The 23184-nt window shown below is 41.6% G+C and overlaps 1 protein-coding gene across 2 annotated transcripts in view; it reads right to left on the bottom strand.

Annotated features, from left to right (window-relative positions):
• Nucleotides 1-23184, bottom strand: part of INTS9 (integrator complex subunit 9) — a 109742-nt gene that overhangs the window by 59364 nt on the left and 27194 nt on the right. For both annotated transcript variants that reach the window (XM_036856285.1, XM_036856284.1), the window contains exons 2-6: nucleotides 20022-20149; nucleotides 12407-12467; nucleotides 8858-8920; nucleotides 4984-5123; nucleotides 2918-3004 (exon numbers count right to left, since the gene is read on the bottom strand). In XM_036856285.1, the coding sequence (XP_036712180.1) occupies nucleotides 2918-3004; nucleotides 4984-5123; nucleotides 8858-8920; nucleotides 12407-12467; nucleotides 20022-20149 (479 nt within the window). The remainder of the gene's footprint in view (nucleotides 1-2917; nucleotides 3005-4983; nucleotides 5124-8857; nucleotides 8921-12406; nucleotides 12468-20021; nucleotides 20150-23184) is intronic.

Below are 23184 nucleotides of genomic sequence, written 5' to 3'. Positions count from 1 at the left end.
CCCACATCACTTAGTCACTGTACTAGACAGCAAAAACAAACAAACAAACAAAAACAAAAAAACCCAGTGCTTCTCAATACAGTATGTCACAGTATCTTGGGACACTTGATATCAACTAGCTCATGACGGAGGGAACTTTTAAAGTGGTGTAAATCCTTCAGCGTAAATGTTCAAATGCAGCACTTTTAGTATTCTGGCCCAAGATTAAATTCTAGGTGAATATTTCAAAAGAATTCTCTTATCTGATGTCAATTAAAAAATAGCTCCTCAAATTTTTCTACCACTTCTAATATTTATGCTGAGTTTCTCCAAGATAAAAACAGGACACAGCTTGCTTGGTTTGTCTAACACCTCAGCACAATCTTTCCAATAATTAGACTCTTCTCTTTGTCTATCAGGAACTATGGCTCGTCTCACACTCAAAAGCCAAAACAAAATGCTTGACCAGGGTCAGAACTATGGTCAGGTTGCATGAAGTAATGAAATACAGTCTCTGACTGGCCCAACTTCTTGCTCCTCTACCAAGTTAGCTCTCAACAGCTTCTGATTTTTGCCCACCAGGTGGCGAGACAGCAAATTCAAGGTTTTATTTCAACTAGCACCTTTGTATTCCCTAAGCACCTCAGGAAATAACTTTCTGGCCCCCTCCCTAGTCCTCTGCTCCTTCAAGTTCAATTCACCTTTTTCCCTAATATATGATGGCCCTTTTTTTGGTGAGCCAGTTATCTTGTATTTTACAGAGAATGGGAAGCAAAGAAAACTGCCAAGGACTCTGCCCAAGGTCACAGAAAAAAAGGCAAAATAAGGACTTGGACTTCCTTAAGACTTGGCCCAGGGTTTGGGATTCAGGAAACAGTGACCTTTGAACATCATTTCTGGTGTGCCAAAATTATTTGTGGCAGAATATTTAAGGGTATAAATTTAAAAGGAGGAAGTGAGGGAAGCCAAGGTGTACGTGTTCCACAGGGAAAGAAAACAAAAGTCCTCAGGTTTCTAAGGAGGGAGATGGAGAGAAGTGAGGTGAATGTGGGCCAGTGGGCACATGGGAGAGGGAGAAAAGGGGAAGGAGGTATGCAATGGGCAGGAGGAAGGGAGCTGAGAATAAGAATGCCCAACGAGGACGGGAGGGGACCTGTACCAAGCGGGTGGGCGGACAGATCAAGGAAGCCATCCATGTGTACAGAGAAGACTCAGACAAGTGCATGTCCAGAAGGCGTTTCCTAATGAGAAGCCAGACAGACACCATATCCCCAGTCAAGGAAACAGAGACACAAGAAGATCCATAAAACACAGGAGAAAATGTGCACAGTTATGTTGCTCCTCCCCTCACGTGAGAGGGGGCTCACATGCCCGCGAGAAGCCTGTACGTGGCTGGGAAGCGGCCCAGCACAGGGGTTAAGGGCACGGACTCTGGAACCAGACTAGCCCAGCTGCCTGGGTTTGAATCCAAATTCTACCGCCCACTAGTTGGCCGACCTTGAATAAGTTACTTAACCTCTCTGTGCCTGTTTTCCCTTCTGTAAAATGATAATGTTAAAGAACTAAGTGAATTAAATAAAACACTGAGAAGAGTGTCTGGCACATAACAAGTGCTACACAAGTTAAATAAAATAAACAACACGTACAAAAAGGAATGCATAAAGGAGGAGACTCACATGCTCAAACTCTGAGACAGTTACAGTATAAAAACCACAGCATATTCTCCTAGCTACATACTCATATCCTTGTAGAAAGAATGTCACAAAAGCCAAGACATTCTAAAGTTTAGGTAAGTAGATGGCGAACAAATCACGGACCTAGAGGGAAAGAGAACCCAGTGGCGAGGTAGCTGGAGAAGAGTGGACTTGGGTAGGAGTGTAAGGAACGCACGTTACCTAAGAAGTCACAGACGGGCTTTTACTCCAGACTCTGGACGCCAGGCCTGGACGGCTGGGGCTGCGGTGCCGGGAGGTGAGGGCAGCAGTTGGCAGGGCTGGACCAACTGCAGTATGTTAGGGCTGACTCGTGTCCTCTGCTACCGATCAAATATGAGAGTGGAAGTAGAATCAAGCTGCCTCCCGCCTCCTCTACTGCGTTTCTACTTACTTCACCTCGTCATCTATAGCCTTAGCCCAGGCCTTTGTTCTCTCGCCTGGGTTTCTGAATCAGCTCTGCCGCTGGGCTTCCCGCCCCCATCTCTGCACCCCCATCCATCCTCTCTTATGCTTCCAGGGTTACTTCCCCTAAAAAAATATGCGATCACGTCATTCACTGCCTTGTCAACCTCCCCTGATGGGCTTCCCGCTCTCAATAATAAAAAGTTCCATCTTGACACAGCAGACACTTCATTATCTTGCTCCAATGTCCCTGTCTGGTTTCGCCTTTCACCTCTTTACTCAGCTAATTCTAACCCACCCTGAACTTCTCACTGTTCCCTAATATACTATATCCTACGGTGCTGTGCCTGGACCCCACTTTACGACCCTTTCTATCAGGAAAAGTCCTTTCCTTCCTCTGAGACCCACCTTAATTGTCATCTGCTAAGGAATGTCCTCCTCAGTTCCCTAAGCAGAGAAAGTTCTTCATTTTCTGAGTGCCTACAGCATTGTGACCAAGCATCTCTTATAATAACATGCCACCCAAGACTGTACTTTAGCTGTTTGTCCGATTTCCCATTAACCCCTCAGCACCTCAAAGAGACAGCCAACTGTTTTACTTATTTTTAAAAACTCCCGGACCTAGCATACTACCTTGCATATGGTATGGTTGCCTCTCAAATACGACAGTTGAATCAAACACAACCCTTCCATAACACAGGGAAAGGGGAATCTTAATTCTAACAGTATAAACGTTTAAGCAGAAAATACGAAAACAATTGAGACTGTTCTGCAAAGCCCCCAGCTCTACTGCCATGGGGAGTAGACGGCCCGCTGCTTACCGCTGAATATCCTTGTTCTTCCACAAGGAGGCAGACTGAGCCTTGGGCACGCGTTCAATGAAGTTCACCAACTCTTCCATGAGAAGCCTGAGTTTAAACAAAGAAAGTGATGAACGCTCAAAAAGGAATCAGAAAAACATGGCACTCTTAACACTGTAGCCAAGAGAAGCGGGCTTGCCTGTCTGCCCTCCCCAGTCGTCTTTCCTCTCTCTGCTGCACATAAATGTGGGCACCATTTTACGTAAAGTTGAACAAAAACCTAGCCTTCGCGTTGAATTTTCATGTTAAAAATTCTGAATGTAAATGATTTAATTCACCTTTAAAATAAGCCTGGTGTGCGCTTCTTGTCTCTAAACACTGAAAGATATAAGCCTATGGTTTAACTCATGCTCTTAAGACCTCTGCCTTTATTTAGGTAATTAAAAATACAAAAGGAGAAATAGTTAAAAGAGCATGAAGTACCTGATTTTGGTGGCAGCAAGGTGGGGGTAGGATTGTTTTTTAATGACAATATTAAATGGACATTATAAACTGGTAAAATAAGTTCTCTTCATATACGTTTTAGGAATTAACAAAATTCCACATGGAAGAATACTCTAAGGACTAATCCTGAAACTCTAACTCAAGGACCTGCCAAAGGACAGGCTCTGCAGATCACAAGCTGGGTCACCACAGAGTCACAACTGAGGGAATCTAAGCGATGCCTCACTCAACTGGATCAATGATCCCATGCTCTGAGGAATACATGGGAACACAGCACTGATGGGACCCTGGATGGCTAGGGGATGACCAAAAAGCTAGAAATAGACTTTCAACATCTTGAATCCCCTACATAACCCAGCATAGATTGTTCCATATTGATTTAAATCCTCTCCCAATAAACACACAGACATGGCAAGCCATAAATTTATTAGGATTTGAATGCCGAACAACTTCATTTCCACTTATTTACTTATTCCTAATACTATCATCGTCTTTCATCTGTTTTTTTTTTAAATTGTCTTTCATCTTGAAGGAGCAGTACCAGTTCCAGCATTCTAAGATACGGAATCCAAGCTCATTATTTTTCTGGCTGTAGCTTTCTGGAGAACAATCTGGTATGTCCATCCTCAGGCTTTAACTTTTTCAGACTAGAATCTAATGTTTTCAGCTTGTCCTCTCACCAAAACTGTTACATCACCTGGAGTGTTTTACTTTCCTACAATGTCTCTTCCTCAGATCCTTTATGTTTTTCTGTACACACTGCAGGTAATATGGTTTGACACAAAAACAAGGACATATTTTGTTTCATTTCTGGTAACTCCATCGTATTGGACTTCAGTCAGATTCTAGAACCCAAAGCACTTAGATCCCGTATTTCGGGTCTTGATAGTATTACCTTATACCATACTTCTTTGTTTGCTTCAACACAATTCTTTTCTGCTGGGGTAATTTTCTTCTCACTAAACGATGCTATGGTTACTTGAAACAACCATCGGTCCCATGGAGGCTTGGGAGGGGCAGGGGAAGAGGCAGCACAGCATTCTCAGAGTCAAAGAAAGACTCTGAGGTTTTTATTCCATACAGTCCCGAGTTTCACTATGTCAACAGTACAGACGACGTAACCATCTAATTACCCTGTTTTCTACAAGCCGTCCCCATTTATGGTCTGCACTATACCATAAAAGGGGGGAAATTTTGAAAGCAAAGTAGTAGAATTTCTTCCTCTTTTCTCAAATATGCTGTGTTCCTTTCCTCCCGAAGCGCTCTGCACTGCATCCTGGTGGCGTCCTACTGAATGATACTTCCCCTAATTAGTATCATCTGCACAGAGGAGCTGTCTCTGCAAACTCCCTGCTCCCGTTTTTCTAAAAAAGACTAACGACCATTACTCGCAGTATCAGTCTCTAGGCAACTCCAAAGGACATTTGTTTTATCTGGAGAGTTGTCTATTCGTGCCCGTTCTCTGGGTCAGCTGCTCAGAGGGAAATAACAACCCCTCCTCGCACAACACTCTATTAACAGTCACCACTGAAGGGGGGAGCTCGCCAGCCACTCTCTAATGGCACAGGAAGAAATGCTCTCACCTGCCGATCTGAACGGTGGGCTCTGTGGCATAGACCGTGCCTGTGAACCCCGTGTGCTCAGTGATGTAGGGCAGAGCCATCATGCAGTGATAGTTAGAGATGAGGATCACATCTACCGTAGACAGATCTATTAGCTCGGTCTGAAAAGAAAGGGGAGGGAATGATAGATATCTGTGCGGGGCACATAGATCAACGTGATGGGACTGAAAAATGATGTTGCCAGAATGCAGAGGAGTGGCTTTGGTACTACAGAATAATGATGGCTTTCCTGCAACGCTTCTATTCTCTCAGTTTAGGATACTTCCTAACGTTGACATTACGCGGCAGGACAGGATGGCTACTGGCGAGAGTGCAGCCCGTCCGCCAGAGGTGCTCTGATTTTACTAAAACAGAGCTCTGCGAGTCAGACATGCGAGGATGAACGACAACAGGACACTTCAGCAGCTGCTGCCTGGCAGGTGGAAGCAGGTAACACGAAGCAGACAGCACAGTATCAGCCGTGAGGGAGAGGCACACAGAAACCAGCTCTTCAAAAGTCAAATGCGGGAGGCTACTGTTTTTGGAGTAACTTCTGACCACTAGTGTTGGGTGTAGACCCCCCACAAATGTAGTGGCAGAGTCATAAGAGGAGGTTATACTCTTGGGTTCTACCCTAGTCACAACCCCCGCTCTACCCTTCACTCCATTATTAAGGTCATGTGAAAAGGGAAAAGACAGGTTGGCAGGTGAGAAAAAATGCTACCCATGTTTGGTAAATTTTTATGAACACTCTTTTAGTAGAAGGGAACTTTTTTTCCATAAATTTAAGTCCTACCTGCCTTTTAAGGCTCAATTCTCTTCTTCCACTAAGCCTTCCTTATTTGCCCAGACGAAAGAAACCACTTCTTCCTCTGAACTGTCAAGGCACTTTATGAATATCCCTCTTGTGGCAGTTATTATTCTGTACAAAGGCAGGCACCTCAAAGTTATCACTTTGTCCCCCCAAAACTGAATGTCTCTGAGCTCAAGACTCCTGTGTGACTCATCTCTGTCCCCTCCCCGCTGTGGTAGCCAGGACATAACAGGTCTTGGCGCACTGTTGTTGGAGGATTGCATCGTTATAAGCAGCACCCTCTGTGGAGAAAAGTGAGATGCAGTGGTTCAGAGACATCATCTTAGTCTCTGAGCTCTCCCTCATGGAACTTACCCTGTGGAAACTGTATGGTACAGTACGGACAGCATGGGGTAACTCAAAAAAGAGTTTTAGTTAGCAGAATGGGTCACAGAGCTACTATGTCCCCTACAGAGTAGAAGTAACAAAGATGTCTGTGCCCTCTTTGCAAATAACAGAGACAGTGTGCCATTTTGGGTGTGGGTATCTTCTGGTTGGTGACTTTATGTGTAAAGTAAGTTGATTTAATAAAGCCGCCAAGGCATAATCAGCTCCTGAGGACAGCATGGAGAGTAGAGGTCAGAAGCTACTCACCGCCAGGGCAATGGCAATCTGTGTGAATAAAATGTCTAAGGACATAACTTAACTCCATGTTGTGTACTGCACTTCCAAGACAATATCCTCACATAACAAAGGGTCATGGGACATCCTGCTGGTCCTATTCCCCACCAACTCTCTAGAACCATTTTTAAACAAATGAGAAGATTAAGACAGAGCAGCAGAATGATACGTCCAGAAGAAAACAAGGGAAGAAGAGGTGAAGCAACAGTAAAACCCAAAAGCATCCCTACCTTCCTTCTACCTATACAGAAACTGGGTAGGAATATTTGAAATTTCTCTTTACTATATAAGAATCAGCCCACAGAGTCTAGAATGATAAGAAATTTGGTGAGGACAGCTGGGGGGGAAATACATATATATATTTTCTGCTTGGATATATATCAAGAGTGCCTACATAAAAAATTTTCCTCTGAGAAATAAATTTAACACCCAAACTACGTTTATATACTCACATCTATATGTCTACTTGCATACTTTCACTCAATGAAATCCCATAAAGATTATTTTAATTTTAAACTTTTATATACAGACACTTGGGTTCTACAGACCATGAATTTAGTCAAGACAATCATAATTTATTGGTTGCTTACTATACTGTCCTAGACTTTACGCACAGTCTACAGTGTAGACTTTGGGGGAGTACAAAGACATTTAAGCTAGCTGCACTAGATTATAAATTCCATGAGGACTGGGACTTTAGTTCTGCCTGGCTCAGCCACAAGTCAGCCAAGATTGGACAGTGTAGTAAGTCCCTCTCTCCTAATTCAACAACTCTCGTATTTTCTCCTGATCATACAATGCCCTGGTTTCCCTTAAAACAGTGACTACTACTAACCTGTCATAAACCACAAATTATGACACTAGTTGAAAAAACCTATATGGCTTTAGAACCCTAAATACAACAGTGCTGCTTTAGCTTGGCAAAGGTGAACTGTGAAACGGTGACTGTTTAATTTCAAAGTTTAGTAGTTGATGGAGCAAGTCAGAAAGTCACCAGAACTCCAAGCCAGGAATCCTCCACTGCGGGCCACAAGCTGAAGGCTGCAGCAGTCAGTGCCACAGGCAGTAAACTGACAATAAATGTAGCACCTAGGATTAGGAATCTTTGAACAGATGGGGAACTGCCCCACCAACTACTAAATGACAAATGAAGATGACGAAAAAGATTTTATTAGCGGTTAGGGAGAGCTCAGGATTCTCAATAACTGTCTACCTTCACACTTGTTCCTACTAGTGTACCTCAAACTTTCTCCCTAATTTGCCAATTTCAATTACCATGTCCTACTTTGTTTTTCTTCCTCTCTTTCACTCTGGTGTCCTAAAAGGGCACATCATGTACTACAAAGAGAGAGAAAAAAAAAAGTTTATCTAAAGGGTATCAAAGGAAGTTGTAGAAATGGAAAGAGAGAGAGGAAGAAAGGACAAAAATAAGGGACACAGCACTCCCAATTTCTTTTTTTCTCTGGCACTGAAATGTGAAAGTATTTTCGACAGGCACTGACATCCCCTGGGCACACGGAAAGAATAGAATGGTAGCTTCTTATTGATTTCCTCAGGAACCCTGGACTGGCTACTGGCTTCCCTACACTTCATCTGTGAGCTGAGAACTCCATCTAGGCCACTCTGGGGATTAGGCCTGTCAGCTGAGATTAGTTGCCTTTAAGACTAATGCAAACTGATCTTTGTTTCCTTTATAACAATGAAACTGGACTCAAACACTTATAACAAGTCTCACTGTGATGGTACGTAAGCGACAGATATCCATGACTCAGTTCAGAATCCATGAATTTCAAGCAATATTCCGTATGTCATTTCAAGTCAGCAAGAAGTTTTACAGTTTACTGTACTGGCTGGATAACAGTAACTCCCAATTACCCAAGACTAGAAAAAGTATGGCTAACCTAAGACACAGGCATTACCCAGTCGGCCTTCTGTATCTGTGGCTGTGAAACCTGCAGATGCAGAGGGCTGACTCTATTCATTGCACTCCATCATTTTATATAAAGTGCTTGAGCATCCGTGGATTTTGGTATCCACAGGGGCTCCTGGAACCAATCCCCCGCAGATACTGAGGGATGACTGTAATTACAAAATTAAAAGGCTTGAGATATTTCTTTACCAAAACTATGCTCCAGTGTGAGTGTCAATGTGGATTATAGAAAGAGCTAGGGACGGGAAGAAGAGAGTGACTTCAATGATTTACAGACAATATAAAAAGCTCCTAAATGATCATATTTTAGCTGTAAAACAAAGTGCCTAGAATAACAGATCCATTTCAATTTGAAAATAGGAAGCTAAGCCCCTGAAAATTATTTCTTGATTTCAGTTTGAGAGATGATAAGATATGCTTTGTTTCTACAACAAGATTCACTTTAATCTTACCTCTGGTAGGCAGAATTCGGGCACAGAATCCACAAATACATGACCTGAGCACTCCTTTAGCTCCTAAAAGACATGAAAAGAAAAAATTCCGGGAAGTAATATCCAATAGATAGAGCGCCAAAGAAATTTCATCCCCAAACCAAACTTTCCATGAAGTATCACAGATTGCTAGAGTTGGAGGGAAGCTGGAAGGTTATTTAGGTCAACTGTTCATTGTTTAAGCTCAGGGAGGCTAAATGTTTTATTTAGGATTAAAAAAATGCTGGCTGGTGGCTGACTCAGGACTTGAGTGCACATTTCTTGATGCCTCTTCAAGGAAGCCATGTGTGGACACATGCTGCTTCCATAACTCATGACCCAAAGCTTTCCAAATAATTGTTAGATGGACCATACCACCAATATCAGAATGATCTGGAACACTGATGGAAGTAGATTCCTGGGCCCTACCTAAGATCTAAGGGATGAGAAACTAAGGATGAGGCCATGGAACCTGTGTTTATAACAAGCACCTCCAGTGATTTTGTTCTGCAATTAGGTTAGGAGTCCAGGGCGTAGACAAATGATTTAGAGCTCCTTTCTCCTCCTACCAAGGTTTGAGGGGCAAATAAGGAGGGAGATGAAGAGTACAGGGTAGGGATTAAACCACCACCACCACCATTCAAAAGAAAAAAGTGTACTTATAAAGAAAGAGAATTTAGTGCAGCTCCCACTCTGCCTGTGACGTACGGTATTTAATGTGCCTGTCTTACTTTGGATTCCTTCACAAACAGATCCTGAGAAAAGGGTGTGTGAAAGCTTACAAGGGAGGTGCTAAAAACAAACAAACAAACAAACAACAAAAAACCCAGCAGGAGGAAGGGCAAGTGATAAAGGGAAAAGCAGGTGACCCATAACAGATGTTACAGAGCTACGTACCACTATGGGCAACAGGGAGTCACTCCCATGGGGAAACTCTAAGAAACAGTATCAAACATATACCTGGGAGTTATTCTACTCAGGGGCAAGGGACCTGGGATATTTATATAGCAACTCGTGCATTTGGGGCAGCTTTAGGAAAAAACTGTCAGGCAAAGCCATACAGGTATTGGCAGTTGGATTTATGACACAGGACACTGAAGAGACAGGAGTGGGCCAACAACAGAGTCTGCTACGACGCCCCCAGGAGGCCACCAGAGTTGCTGCCTTCCCTTGATGACACTTTATACTGAAATCTATGCAGGAGTTTTTGCTCCAAAGTTAAAGCTACCTATGACTCTATAATGAAACCACTAAAAGATAGATTTTGGTTGACAGTTTCCTCTTTTCGGAAAGAGAAAAATACTGTTAGAACTTTGTTCCATTGTGTTTTCATTAGTCACCAAACATAAATTTCTATATATTCATATATATGTACTTATATTTATATACTGGAGTCTGAATGATTTTACTCTCAGTCTTTACCTGAAAATAAGGTATTAACTGTATGTTATTCTCCTTTTGAATTTTACAAGTCTCCTATCAGAACCTTGATAGAATACTTCCTCCCCTTGCCTTCCACTGTAAACTCTGGTTCCTCTCCTTATATGAGTACCATTTAACCAGTAGAGCGCTGAGCCAAAAAGAGACTGAAAACCATTCTTAATTACAATGTATCTGCCAGCTAAAAACAAATGAGCAATTATGTTTAATGAAAGAAGACTCCCAGCTCCCTTAGGATGAGGTTAAAAATGATTAAAGGCAAATCATGGGAAATTTCAAAGCGCTGCCTGGCCTTAAACTGACTATGTAATCTTCTTCCCCATATTGCCATGCACCAGGGTATGTGTACCTCACATGACACAGCTTCCTCTGCGGCTCTCATCCTTCCTGGCCTGGAGCAGCATATTTGCCATTCCACGCACTTACAATGTTACTCTATTTTATTCACCACTCCCTCCTAATGAAATGCTCCCACATACACATGCAAGTCATTTTGCTCACAATGCACAGGTAATGGGATGCTTCTGAGCCTTTCTCAGGGAACAATGATTTACAGCCAGCAGAGAGTTCGGCTGAAATTTCATCAGGTGCACAGATTCCTGATTGTCACATAATTTTACAGTTAGCTATGAGGGAAATCTGGTTTCACATCATGCATTTGGCTTGCACTTGAGGTTGGGGTGCAGGCACAGGAATTAATTCCGTAAAAAGAGCACCTCTTTATTTAACAGTATCTATTACAAGAAGGAAATGCCTTATTCAATTCAGATGAATCATTTTAAGGATCCTTACACTTATTCAGTCTTTTCAATTCTGAAACTGGGGAGAGGAAGAATGATTTGGAGGCCTAAGAATGGCATGGATAAGCTTTACAGTTTTTAATCTTCCTTTACCCTCTGATTTTTTTTCAGGAGAAAATTTGACTAGATTATAGTTTTAACATTTTTTTGTATCTCTGGTCTCTCATGTATACGTTAAATGCCTAAAAACTGATCTGAGGAAGGAATTACTGTGAAGATAATCTAATGTCAAAAATTTAATAGCCTTGAAAAAAAAAAAAGTAATTTGAGTCATTTACTTTAGGCCTAGTTAGTGATTAAAGTCATAATAGGACCCCAAATCCTAGATTCCTAGAACTATGTTCTTCTCTCACAACTTATAAGAGTGTCCATTCCAGGCTACGAGGATCACAGATCATAGTCTGGAAGGCCCTTTGTTCATATTTACCTGAAAACATGTTTCCCTCCCACGCCCCCAAGAGCACACTGCCCGGCAGTTAAACACTTGCTCCCCAGTCTGTTCTCCACATGGCAGCCAAAGTGGTCTGAGCAGAGGAAGACACTGCCCGCTGCAACCCTTTGTGGCCTCTCATCACCCAAAGAATAAGACTCAGACTTTTTACAAAGCCCTAGCTAATTTAACCCCTGACAGAGCAGTTTAAAACTCACAATGTTTGGGGGGGTTTTAAAGTTATTAAAAAAAAAAAAAAAGTTCACTCCTTACAGGTGGAGAGTCAGTACAGCCTCAAAATGAAATGAGCTAGGGACTTCCCTGGCGGTCCAGTGGTTGGGACTTCGCCTTCCGATGGGGGGCGGGGGTGCGGGGTGCGGGTTCGGTCCCTGGTCAGGGAGCTGGGATCCCGCATGCCTCGGGGCCAAAAAACCAAGAAGAAAAGGCAGTATTGTAACAAATTCAATAGAGACTTTGGGGATGGTCCACATCAAAAGAAAATCTTTAAAAAAAAAAAAAAAGAAGAAATGAGCTAGATGGAATTCTCTAATAAGCATCACCACTGAAACTCTCATTGCAATTCTAAAAATAATAGTTTTCTTTTTGTGGTGATAAAATGTATTTGCAGCAGAAGTTCTTAGATTTTACACATGAGAAAAACTGGATCTGTACCTGAACACTGAGACTCCTTAAAAGGCTCTTAAAAACAATAATTACCAAGTACTGAAGACTTTACATGGGATTTTTCAGGGAGAAGACACAGGGGAAAAAATGAGCCCATCAGTCACATTATTATCGGGTGGCTCCGGTATGACAAGATGGCTTTCCAGTGGGTGTAGATACGCTTCAGCTAATCATTACCTTGTCCAAGAAAGCATTTCCATCCTTTAGGGACCAGCCAGGAAGATTAGACAGCCTGGGACTGCAAAACAAAAGATTAAATTATCCTAAATAGATGATAATCCTCAGTGATTTCACAGTGACTGTACCGGCTCCATAAAGTGAAAACAGGTTGAAATTACTGGCAGCGACGCCGACCCAAAATACTAACCAAGAAGATGGAAAATAGCCATGTGGTATCAGGCTTAAGAATTAGTGGCACTGGAACATTAAAAAGCCAAACAGTTCTGTGCTAAATTGGGAAAATTAAAAGAATGCTATGCAGAATAATAAAGAGAAAAAAGAATGATGACACACTAGAGCATTGTACAGTTTTCCCATCACTGGCCCCGACTTCACCTTGCTTGTGTTTGACAACAAGCCTGAGGGGAAGGCCGAATGGGACCATTATATTGTGGATGACAAAACAGACTCAGAGGGGTCAGGTGTCTGACAAGAGCACTTAAGCTGCCTACCAGCCAGAATTCACCACAAATAAAAATCTGAATTCTGCCTGAGTCCACCTTCTGGATTCATTGCTTATAACTGAATTAGTCAACTTGTTACCTGTGGCTTGAGTTTCCAATTCAGGAAAATGAAGCTAGTTTTCCTAAGTGTTATGAAATACATACCTAAGTGAGTAATTTCTAGAAGGTGAGGTTAATTTCACATATACATTACATTAAAAAAGTCTGAATCAGAAATCATTCACTCTGGTAAGCTCAGGATTTAACTGTGTGCTATTGGTTGACCAGAAGAATTATACTGGAGGTTGAAAATGCAAATAACTCAGGAGAAAAAAAAAATGCTGGTAAAAAGAAAAACTTAACGATCAAGGTGATATATGAAGAAAAGCACACAGAAGTACAAGTTGGATGGCAAAAGGATTTTAGCACTTCAACACAAAATTAGTCTGTGAAGTAAAAATTAAAGGCAAAGTATGGGCGTGGGACTAAAAGACTCTATAATCAGAAACCAAGTTAACATATAGTACTGAATCCTGTCTCTAAAATAAGTTTATCAAATTCTGACTTTGTAATTAGGTGGTAGGTACGAAAGTCAAATTGAAACATAGATATGTGAATATTTGTCAATCTTCTAGGAAAGATTAAAAACCTGAATAAAATATACGTGCATCCAATTTTAGAAAAAAAAGTGAGAATTTAAGGGGTAACTTTTAATTTTGACATAATTACTAGCTCATAGAAAAGCTGTAAGAATGTAAGTACAATGATGTCCCGCATATCCTTTGCCTAGATTCTCTGTTTACGTTTTCCGTTTATTAATCAAAAAGTGAGAATTTTTGGATTTCATTCTTGAGAATGAAAATTACTACTAGGAGAATCAAATTCGGTTGGCATAAATTATACCTGAAAAACTTTTTTTAAAACTCTGCGAGTTTTCCCAGAAAAATACTCTATTACCATTAGCTGTTTGATTCCCATCTCATTTCATAGTCACATATATACCTTCACTTATAGACTTCTTACTTCTTAAAAAATATTATTTACTATCAGATCAGATTAAAGAACCAAGCATTCTAATAAAAGTGTAATGACAAGACAATCTGAATACTGTTCTCATTTCATGCACACTAACTCTCTAAAAGAAGTTGTAACTATCCACTTCCCTTTACAAAGAGAACTCGATCAAAGGACATGCATCCTGTCTGTTCTCCATCGGACACACACAAGTCAGCCTCCAAATTACAGATGACTGATTCAATTAGTTTTGTCCTCAACAAGTGATTAGAAATGGTACACTGCTATGAGACTTCCCTGGTGGTCCAGTGGTTAAGACTCTGTGCTCCCAATGTAGGGGGCCCGGGTTTGATCCCTGGTCAGGGAACTAGATCCTGCATGCTGCAACTAACAGCCTGCATGATGCAACTAAAAAAAAAAATAAGATCCCGCGTGCCACAACTAAGACCTGGTGCAGCAAAATTAAAAAAAAAAAAAAGAAAAAAATGGTAAACTGCTTATCAAAAAATAATTTTTTAAAAAGTAAAAATTTCAGGTATTGTGGTTTTAACTCTTGCTAAACATTTTTTATAACGTCAAAGCCTTCTATGAAATATCTGTAGTTATTCTGGACTTGAGAAATTGCTAGTAGATGGTACTGAATGCTCCAAGGAGAGCAAGACCATGTTATAACAACAGTGCCAAAGATAAAGGGGCACACAAACGTGTCATCAGATGGCAAATGGACGCTGACGACAGAGATGGAAATATTTTGTTACTGGGGTCCAACAAGCTAATGACTAAACCATGAAGAGCTAGTAAACTTTAAGCTACCAAAGAGGAAGAGGTTTATTACTTTGTTCCTAATGATTACAAAATTTGAGAGGGAACAGGAGTTACAAAGTGAAGACAGAGGGCGATTTTCCAGAAAGAGGGACAGGAAACAACCTCGTCATTTGGTGAAGTGCTGAAGGAGGATAAGGTATTCATCTTCACTCATTCATTAATGAATCTTGATTTATGTGTCGAACACTCAGATGCTGGTGATACGACCATGAGCAAAATGCTCCTGCCCTCCTGAGGGGTTAGGGAAGACAGACAGACCAAGTAATCACACAGAGAACAAGCTGTTACGAATGAGGAGGCAGCACACAGCACAAGGCCCCGCAAAGTCTCCTAACAAGGGACTGGTCTAGGCAGCATCAAGGCTTCCTTGAGTCTCTGAAGAACGAGCTGACATCTGGACGGTAGCAGAGTCAAGGGGAAACTGTCAAGGGGCAGGGTTTGGAGGGAATAAAGAAAGAAGACAGCTACAGGGCCCAGGACTTTCCTCCAACCATTCTCACCAGGCTTTGGCATGGACATCTTAAAAAAAAAGGTTATCCAAATGAAATTTCAAGGAGGGTCCAATATACACCCTCCCCCTCCTCCAACTAAAATGCCTTCTCTCTGTCCTTCCCATACAGAAACTGGAGTCATAAATGATCTGAGAGAGGAGCTCCTGCTAAATAGGGTAAGGGAAGGTGGGTTCAGGGAGGGGTGAAGAGCCTTCCTGGATGAAGGAACAATCTGTGTGACTGCTCCCAGGCAGGAGATAAGACTTCTTTGAAACTGAAAGAAAAGAAAGAGCAAGATACTAGAAGAGAGGCATAAAGCCTAATGTACCAAGACAGACTTGGTATTTATCCTAAAAGCAATGGAGGGGACTTCCCTGGTGGCACAGTGGTTAAGAATCTGCCTGCCAATGCAGGGAACACGGGTTTGAGCCCTGATCTGGGAAGATCCCATATGCCGCGGAGCAACTAAGCCTGTGCGCCACAACTACTGAGCCCACATGCCACAACTACTGAAGCCTGTCCGCCTAGAGCCCATGCTCTGCAACAAGAGAAGCCACTGCAATGAGAAGCCCGCGCACCGCAACGAAGAGAAGCCCCTGCTCGCCGCAACTAGAGAAAGCCCGCACACAGCAACGAAGACCCAACGCAGCCAAAAATAATAAATAAATAAATTTAAAAGCAATGGAAAAACCACTGAAAGTTCTTAAACAGGTGAAAGATGAGATTAGATCTGTATTTCTAAAAGGTGATTTTGGAGAAAATTGATATCAAGTGCCTTCTGATAACACATAGCATTTGTGTGGTATTCCTACTGAAAATAGTAACCCCAACCTAATTATGAGGAAACATGAGACAAACCCATATTGAAAGATGTTATATAAAATAATTGACCTGCACTCCTAAAAATGGCAAGGTCATGAAAGACATAGAGACTGTGAAACTCTTCCAGATTAAAGGAGATTAAAGACGTGACCAAATGCAATGTGTGATCCGGACTGGATCCTAGACCAGTAAGTTATTTTTCTTTTCTGCTATAAAGGCATTACAGTGAAATATGAACTGGTATAACTTGGGAAATGTAAATAAGGTACACAGCTCATACTAGTATAGTATCGATGTTAACTGATTTTCTTTATTGTACTGTGGTTATGTAAGAGAATGTCCTTCTTCTTATAAGACAGGCACGTAAGTATTTAGGTGGCAAAGGAGCATTGTGTCTTTCAAATGGGTCAGAAAAAACGACATGCGTATGTAATATAAAGAGGCAGTGATAAAGCAAATGTGATAAAATGTTAGTAACTGGTAAGAGTAACTGGGACTTGTCTGTAACTATTCTTGCAACTTTTCCGTAAATCTGAAGCAATTTCAAAATAAAAAGTTACACAAAAAGAAGACTCTGGATTCAGACAGGGGCAAGAACAGAATTGAAGAAACTGGTTAGGAGCTTTACCAGTAATGCCTGTAAAAGAGGATGACGACTACCACAGTAGCAGTTATGAGAAGTGGCTGGATTCTAGAGCTATCTAGAAGGTAAAAATGACAATGCTTAATGAAAGGTTGGATGTGGGAAGCGAGGAAGGGGGCATCTAAGTGAACTCCCAGCTCTCTGGCTTTTATAACAGGGTGCCATTCCCTAAGATAGGGCAGCATGGGGGGAAACCAGGTCTGGGAGGGTGTACTCTCCTCTTCTGGACCAAGTTTAATCATAAACTCAGTTTGGGGTATGGTGAGTTCTGAAGTGCTTTCAAAGGCACATCCGAGGAGAGAAACAAGTAGGCATTTTGGATTTATGAATGTGGAACTCACATGTGGAACTTAACTAAAAATACACATTTGTAAGTTATTGTCTGGATGGTTATCGAGGCCCTGAGCATTTATTTTTTATTTTATTTTTAAAAATTTATTTATTTTTGGCTGCGTTGGGTCTTTGTTGCTGCATGTGGGCTTTCCCTACTTGCGATGAGCGGGAGCTACTCTTCGTTGCGGTGCGCATGCTTCTCATTGCGGTGGCTTCTCTTGTTGCGGAGCACGGGCTCTAGGCACGAGGGCTTAAGTAGTTGTGGCTCGCGGGCTCTAGAGCGCAGGCTCAGTAGTTGTGGCACACGGGCTTAGTTGCTCCGCGGCACGTGGGATCTTCCCGGACCAGGGCTCGAACCCGTGTCCCTGCATTGGCAGGCGGATTCGTAACCACTGCGCCACCAGGGAAGTCCCTCTGAGCATTTATTAAATTCCCTTGGGGGAGCCTCTGTGGCCAAGCACTGAATACTAAAGAATTCTCATGTGTGATGGCCAGCTAGAGGAAAATGAATCTCCAAAGTAGATAGAAGAGAAAGATTCAGAGAAGTAACGAAAACCAGGACTGCATTATCATGGAGGAGAGTGATGCTGAATGGCTAAGGAGGGTGAGGATGACAAGTGCATATTATAGCTAATGACATGGAAGTCATTTGTGATTTACCGAGAGATGTTCTGGTGGTTGGTGTGGGCAAAGCAGACTGGGAAGGAGTTAGGAATGCTGAAGGGGAAAGTGGGGTTGAGAGAAGGTTAAAAAGATTTACTTTTTCTTTTACATTTTAAGTTAGAAGTGACAGCATAATTAAATGGGAAGGACTGAGTCAAGATGGAAAGATTCAAGATAAAGGAAAGATTACAATAGCGAAATGATGCAGAAGGAGAGAAGGGTTGAAATCCAGAGAAGACAAAGGGATTCATTCCTATGACAAATATTTACGGAGCAGCTACTGCATGCCAAGAACTCTTTTAGGCACTGGGGATACAGTGGAGAGCAAACAAAATCTCTGCCCTTATAAAACTTACCTTTTAGTGGAGAAGAAAGACAATATATAAACCAAGTATGTATATATGATGTAATGAGAAGTGCTCTGAAGACAAATAAAGCAGGATGAGGGGATAGAGAGGGACTGGGGATACTATTTTAGCCAAGTGGACCTCCAAGGTTTCTGGCCTGAGCAAATGAAGACACTTTTTGTAAGGAACTGCCAGGGGCTGCTATCATCCCATTAGTATAACCTCCCTCTGAGAGAAAAACAATGACAAGGGGAAGAGAGAGTAGAAGTGGATTCTGTATTCACTTGAGAATACAGAATTAGGTAAAGACAGGAATGAACAGGAAAGGGAAAACATGTAGCTAGGACTGTCTGCCCAACTCAGGTTTTGAACACCTAGATGATTCATGACCCTGCTGAGCATGTAGGCCCCCTTTTGGGAACCCTCAGCATACCCCATATTTTATTTTCTTTAGTAATTATCACAAGTATATAGCTGTTTTTTGTACCACAAGTATAATTAAAATTTCAACTGTGTAATTCTTTCTCCCCTGACAGACTATAAATTCCATGACAAAAGAAAAGTTGTCTTGTTCATGTCTGTATCCCCTGGTCTAGGACACTGCAGATTCTTAATACCAAGTGAATGAACATTTTAATCTTTGGAAGGAAACAGACAATGATATCAGGCTATTTTAATAAGAAACATGCAGTCATTTTTGTTGAGAAATATATATGACACCTATAGTTCCTAAATGAACTCTAAATACATTTTTTTTTTTCCCTTCTGGATAATATCTATGGATGGTAAAAGTATTTCTAAGTGCTGGATGTGATTATAACTGAATTTTATCAGCTATGCATAAAATGTAATCTGGAATTAACTCTGACCTTGTCCCCATCACCTTACTGTATCCCTTATCTCAGAAAAAAGTCAATCGTTGATTTTTTTTTTTTTTTTATTTATGGCTGTGTTGGGTCCTCGTTTCTGTGCGAGGGCTTTCTCTAGTTGTGGCAAGTGGGGGCCACTCTTCATCGCGGTGCGCGGGCCTCTCACTATCGCGGCCTCTCTTGTTGCAGAGCACAGGCTCCAGACGCGCAGGCTCAGCAATTGTGGCTCACGGGCCCAGTTGCTCCGTGGCATGTGGGATCTTCCCAGACCAGGGCTCGAACCCGTGTTCCCTGCATTGGCAGGCAGACTCTCAACCACTGCGCCACCAGGGAAGCCCAATCGTTGATTTTTAATTATACTTTTCCTAGATGGTTCACGGGGTTATCATTATGAATAATCACTGCACACAGTTAAGTCTTCAGCAGTGAATGAGATACGTTAGATGGTTTAACCAGCTCGTTATGCTTTTAAGCTCTTAAATCTGCTTTAGATAGCTTTTCTGTCTCCTTTCCTTCATGCGGTATCACTTTTTGCTGCTGGGAGTATATCTGCTTCTAAAAGTTACCCACTCCTTTTATAAAGTGCTGCTTCTAAATAGCAGCAAGCTGGAAAACCAATCTCCTAGACAAGGTCTTAGTAAGAGTAAACAGTGCTGCCTGTAGGCCTGGGGTAATCTGTCTACTTGAAGACATGGACTTTGGCTTCATGTAAGATTCTACGATATCTACAGCTGACTAGTATGAAAATAATGCATAGATACCTATCAAAAAGAAATGTCAGGCTCTATGATGTCAAGTCCCTGCAAAGGCAGTTAAATGATTCTAAAATTCAATTCGTGGGGCTCATCAGTTGACCATTTATCAGCTCCTACATGAATTAGGAAGAAAGATGAAATATATATGACCTCACTTGCACTGAGTAGTTGCAGGAACATTTAACAGAAGCTCAGAAGAAGTTATAATAAAGAAGTCAATCAATAAATCAATACAACACTTTCCATCAACCCAGCCAAAGGAAATTATTTTGATGAAGAACATTTTTAAGGGAACAAAGTAAACTTAGGACAACACACAAGGTACAGCAAACCAAAGCTCATTTTGTCTCGGATGCATTAGCACATACCTTTGAACAAGTGGCAAAGGAAGGAAATTGAGGGTGGAAGTCATGTCCAGTCCACAGTCCAGCATAACGGTGGTTGATTTGAATTTGAGCACATTGCATGGTAAGGTTGGGTGCCCTGACAGGCAATACTGAAAAACAAACAAACAAACAAACAAATCACTTTTGTCAATAATCAGTTACAGAAAAAGCCTAAAAAATAAAGTGAATTAAATAAAGCTGATCATCTTCTCTCATGAGAGCACTGTGTAAATTCAGCTAACTTTCTGTATGGCTTCCTCCCTTTTACAGTGCTGGACACCACTTCCCCTAGCATTCAGCACCCTCAGAAATCTCAGATCATACCCAGTTCTTCACGGGGTACCAACTTACAGCTCAGGCAAGTAGAGTTTTGGAGGGGCCAAGGTTATTCTAAACAGAAGTTTTCCTGGCTGTAGTTTTCTGCTCCACTCTCACATGACACTTGCAAATTCCCACTATCCTGTCAGACCTAAGTACTGTGTAAAGTCAATTAAATTCTAAGCTGGAACCTCAAACTGTGCTACAGGTTACGTTTGCTTCTCTGTAAATAAGTCGGGTGACTTTCCTCCAAGAGGAAATGCTTGGGAAGGGTTAACAAACAAGCATCAGTAAGGGCGTGATGGCTCAGCCTTGTCAGCAGAAATGACTCCAAAGGACAAGTGACTTCCCTGACGTGCAGATACTAGGCAGGAGTGAGGGACACCCATTCCCAACCAATCAAGAGCCTCTTGCCTGCGCTGCAGTCCTCAGAAGTCAAAGGGGCGTGAGCCACAAAGGCGTATTCAAAGGGGAGTGATGAGGCAAACCAGCACGCTGACCTCAAACATCCCTCAGGTCCTCCTCAATGGAGTGGGGATGACAGATACGCCACACTGAAAATTATTTATATGGGATGGACCCTGTGTCACCTTTCATAATTCGACTGCTGTTCTGAAGACAATGAATGAAAGAAGAGGGAAAAGACCTTTTCTCCCACTTCTCTCTTCTTCACTCCATAGAAGCCTCCCTTGAACAGCAAAGCCCAGAAGATGGAGGGGTCAATGGTTCCCATCTCCTGACAGACACATTCTTTCGGATTTAAGCGCAAGTCAGGGTAGCGCGACATCAGTGCTTGCCCTCACATGGCCACCGCAGCGCAGGCTAAGGCTTTGCTGCTCGTTGGTTCTGTCACTGGATAAATTTCCTAGTTTTCTCCAGAAGACATTACAGGAACTGATGAGTTTTTAAAACTGCAGGTTCTAAAAGGTCAGGAGCCAAGAAATTGTGAGTATTTTGCAACCTTCTTTTTTGGCCGCACTGCATGGCTTGTGGGATCTTAGTTCCCCGAGCAGGGATTGAACCCATAGCCCCTCAGTGGAAGCGCGGAGCCCTACCCACTCCCACTGGACTGCCAGGGAAGTCCCTTGCGAGCTTCTTTATTCCAAGTTTGTGAAAGATAATTATATTTCCCAATCCATAATTCACAACTCATGGCCTGAAAGGGTACACGGTTACTTATAATGAAAACAGTAACAAAAAAAGTACTAAAAAGTCCAGGAAGCATGATTTGGGTAATTATTCTTTACCTAAGTTCATTCTTTGATAGGTATCAGAACTACGGGAAAAATTTTCCTACTAATCAAGGCAGAGCTATTCCTACCCCTCCCTTCTCCATCTGGTTCCCTATTGCTAGCTTGGTTTTTACCCCTATCTAAGAATTACGTATTTGTTAAAGAAAAACTATCTCAAAATGAACACAAAGCACCCCGTTAAACCTGCCCCAAACATGACAGAGGACTTTCCTATATTTCTCCTTTATAAAAAAAAAAATCAGATACTCAGAAAAACCTAAAAAGAAAATAAATGAAATGTATATAATGGTTATTTCTGGGTTTAAAGATTATGGTGTAATTTTCTCCTTTCAGCTTTCTACATTTTCCAAACGTTTGACAATGAGCATTTACCATACTTTTATAATCAGAAAACAAAAATATGATTAAAACAAAACTGAAAATTTAGTCAGTCACACTCAATGACAAAATCTTTTTTATCTTCATCTTTAAATCACGGATAACAAGTTGCAGCAGAAGACAGAAGATGGACATGTAAAAGCTTCTGCTCAAAAGATTTCAGGCAAAGGAAGTTAGCCAACAGACTTTACATTTGCTCCTATCGTCCAAGGATAAAGAAAGGTGAGGAACACTTTATAAGGGCCATAACTGAATGGGAGAAACATTTTCAGAGCGTCTACTGAAAGAGTGCCAGACCTTGATCTCACTAGCTTCAATTTTATGGATCAGGAAATTGAGTTTTACACAGTTTGAGGGGCTTGTCTGAGAAGAGAGAGCCAAAGACACACAGCAAGGTCTCCTGACTCCATAGATCCCACTCGTGCTTCCCAAAGTGCACTGCTCACTTTGTGGGTCAACTCAGTCTGCTGAGACACAGAGTAACTGTCACCAGTAAATGAGGCACCTGGCAAGGTTCCCGAAGTTTCCCTGGCTCCAGTGGTGCTCTTTGCACGTTTCTAATATGCTGCCTACAGTCACCAAGCAGATTATAATCTAGCGAGAGTTAGGGACTGATACACAAAAACATTAAGTAATCATGTGATTTTAATTCTGCAATTAGAAATAAATATGACAGAAAATTTGAAAAATACCAGAAAGAAAAATATTACCCACAGCATTTCTACAGTCCCTATCTTTTTTCATATTTGTAAAAGCTATAATTTTAGTGCACCTATTGCTCTGTATGCTGCTTTTAAGATTCATGGCTGTGTTTTGTCTATGTTGCATATCACTCCATCTTTATTGGCTGCCTAAGTAAATATACCATCACCTGTTTAATTATTCTCTTACTGTTGAACATTTAGGGTTGCTTTCAGTTGCTTTATTACAAACATGGCTGTGGTGATAACTTTAGTGCTCAAGGCTTTTTCCATATTGGACTGTTTCTTCAGAGGATTCCCAGAAGTGGCATTAACTAGGTCAAAAAATATGAGCATTTTATGGCTTTTGAAATATGCTGCCAAAATGCTTTCCAAAAAAGGCTGTGCCTATTTACAATGTCATCAGGAATATAGGAGAAGATCTGTTTCACTGCTTATTCCCATCAGCATTATGGTCAAAACCATCTAGAATCTGCACCAAAATGCCTCTATAAT

The sequence above is a fragment of the Balaenoptera musculus genome, chromosome 6 (genome assembly GCF_009873245.2).
Source record: "Balaenoptera musculus isolate JJ_BM4_2016_0621 chromosome 6, mBalMus1.pri.v3, whole genome shotgun sequence".
Taxonomy (NCBI): domain Eukaryota; kingdom Metazoa; phylum Chordata; class Mammalia; order Artiodactyla; family Balaenopteridae; genus Balaenoptera; species Balaenoptera musculus.
Note: the sequence above shows the minus strand (reverse complement) of the source record. Positions and strands in the feature narration are given on the sequence as shown.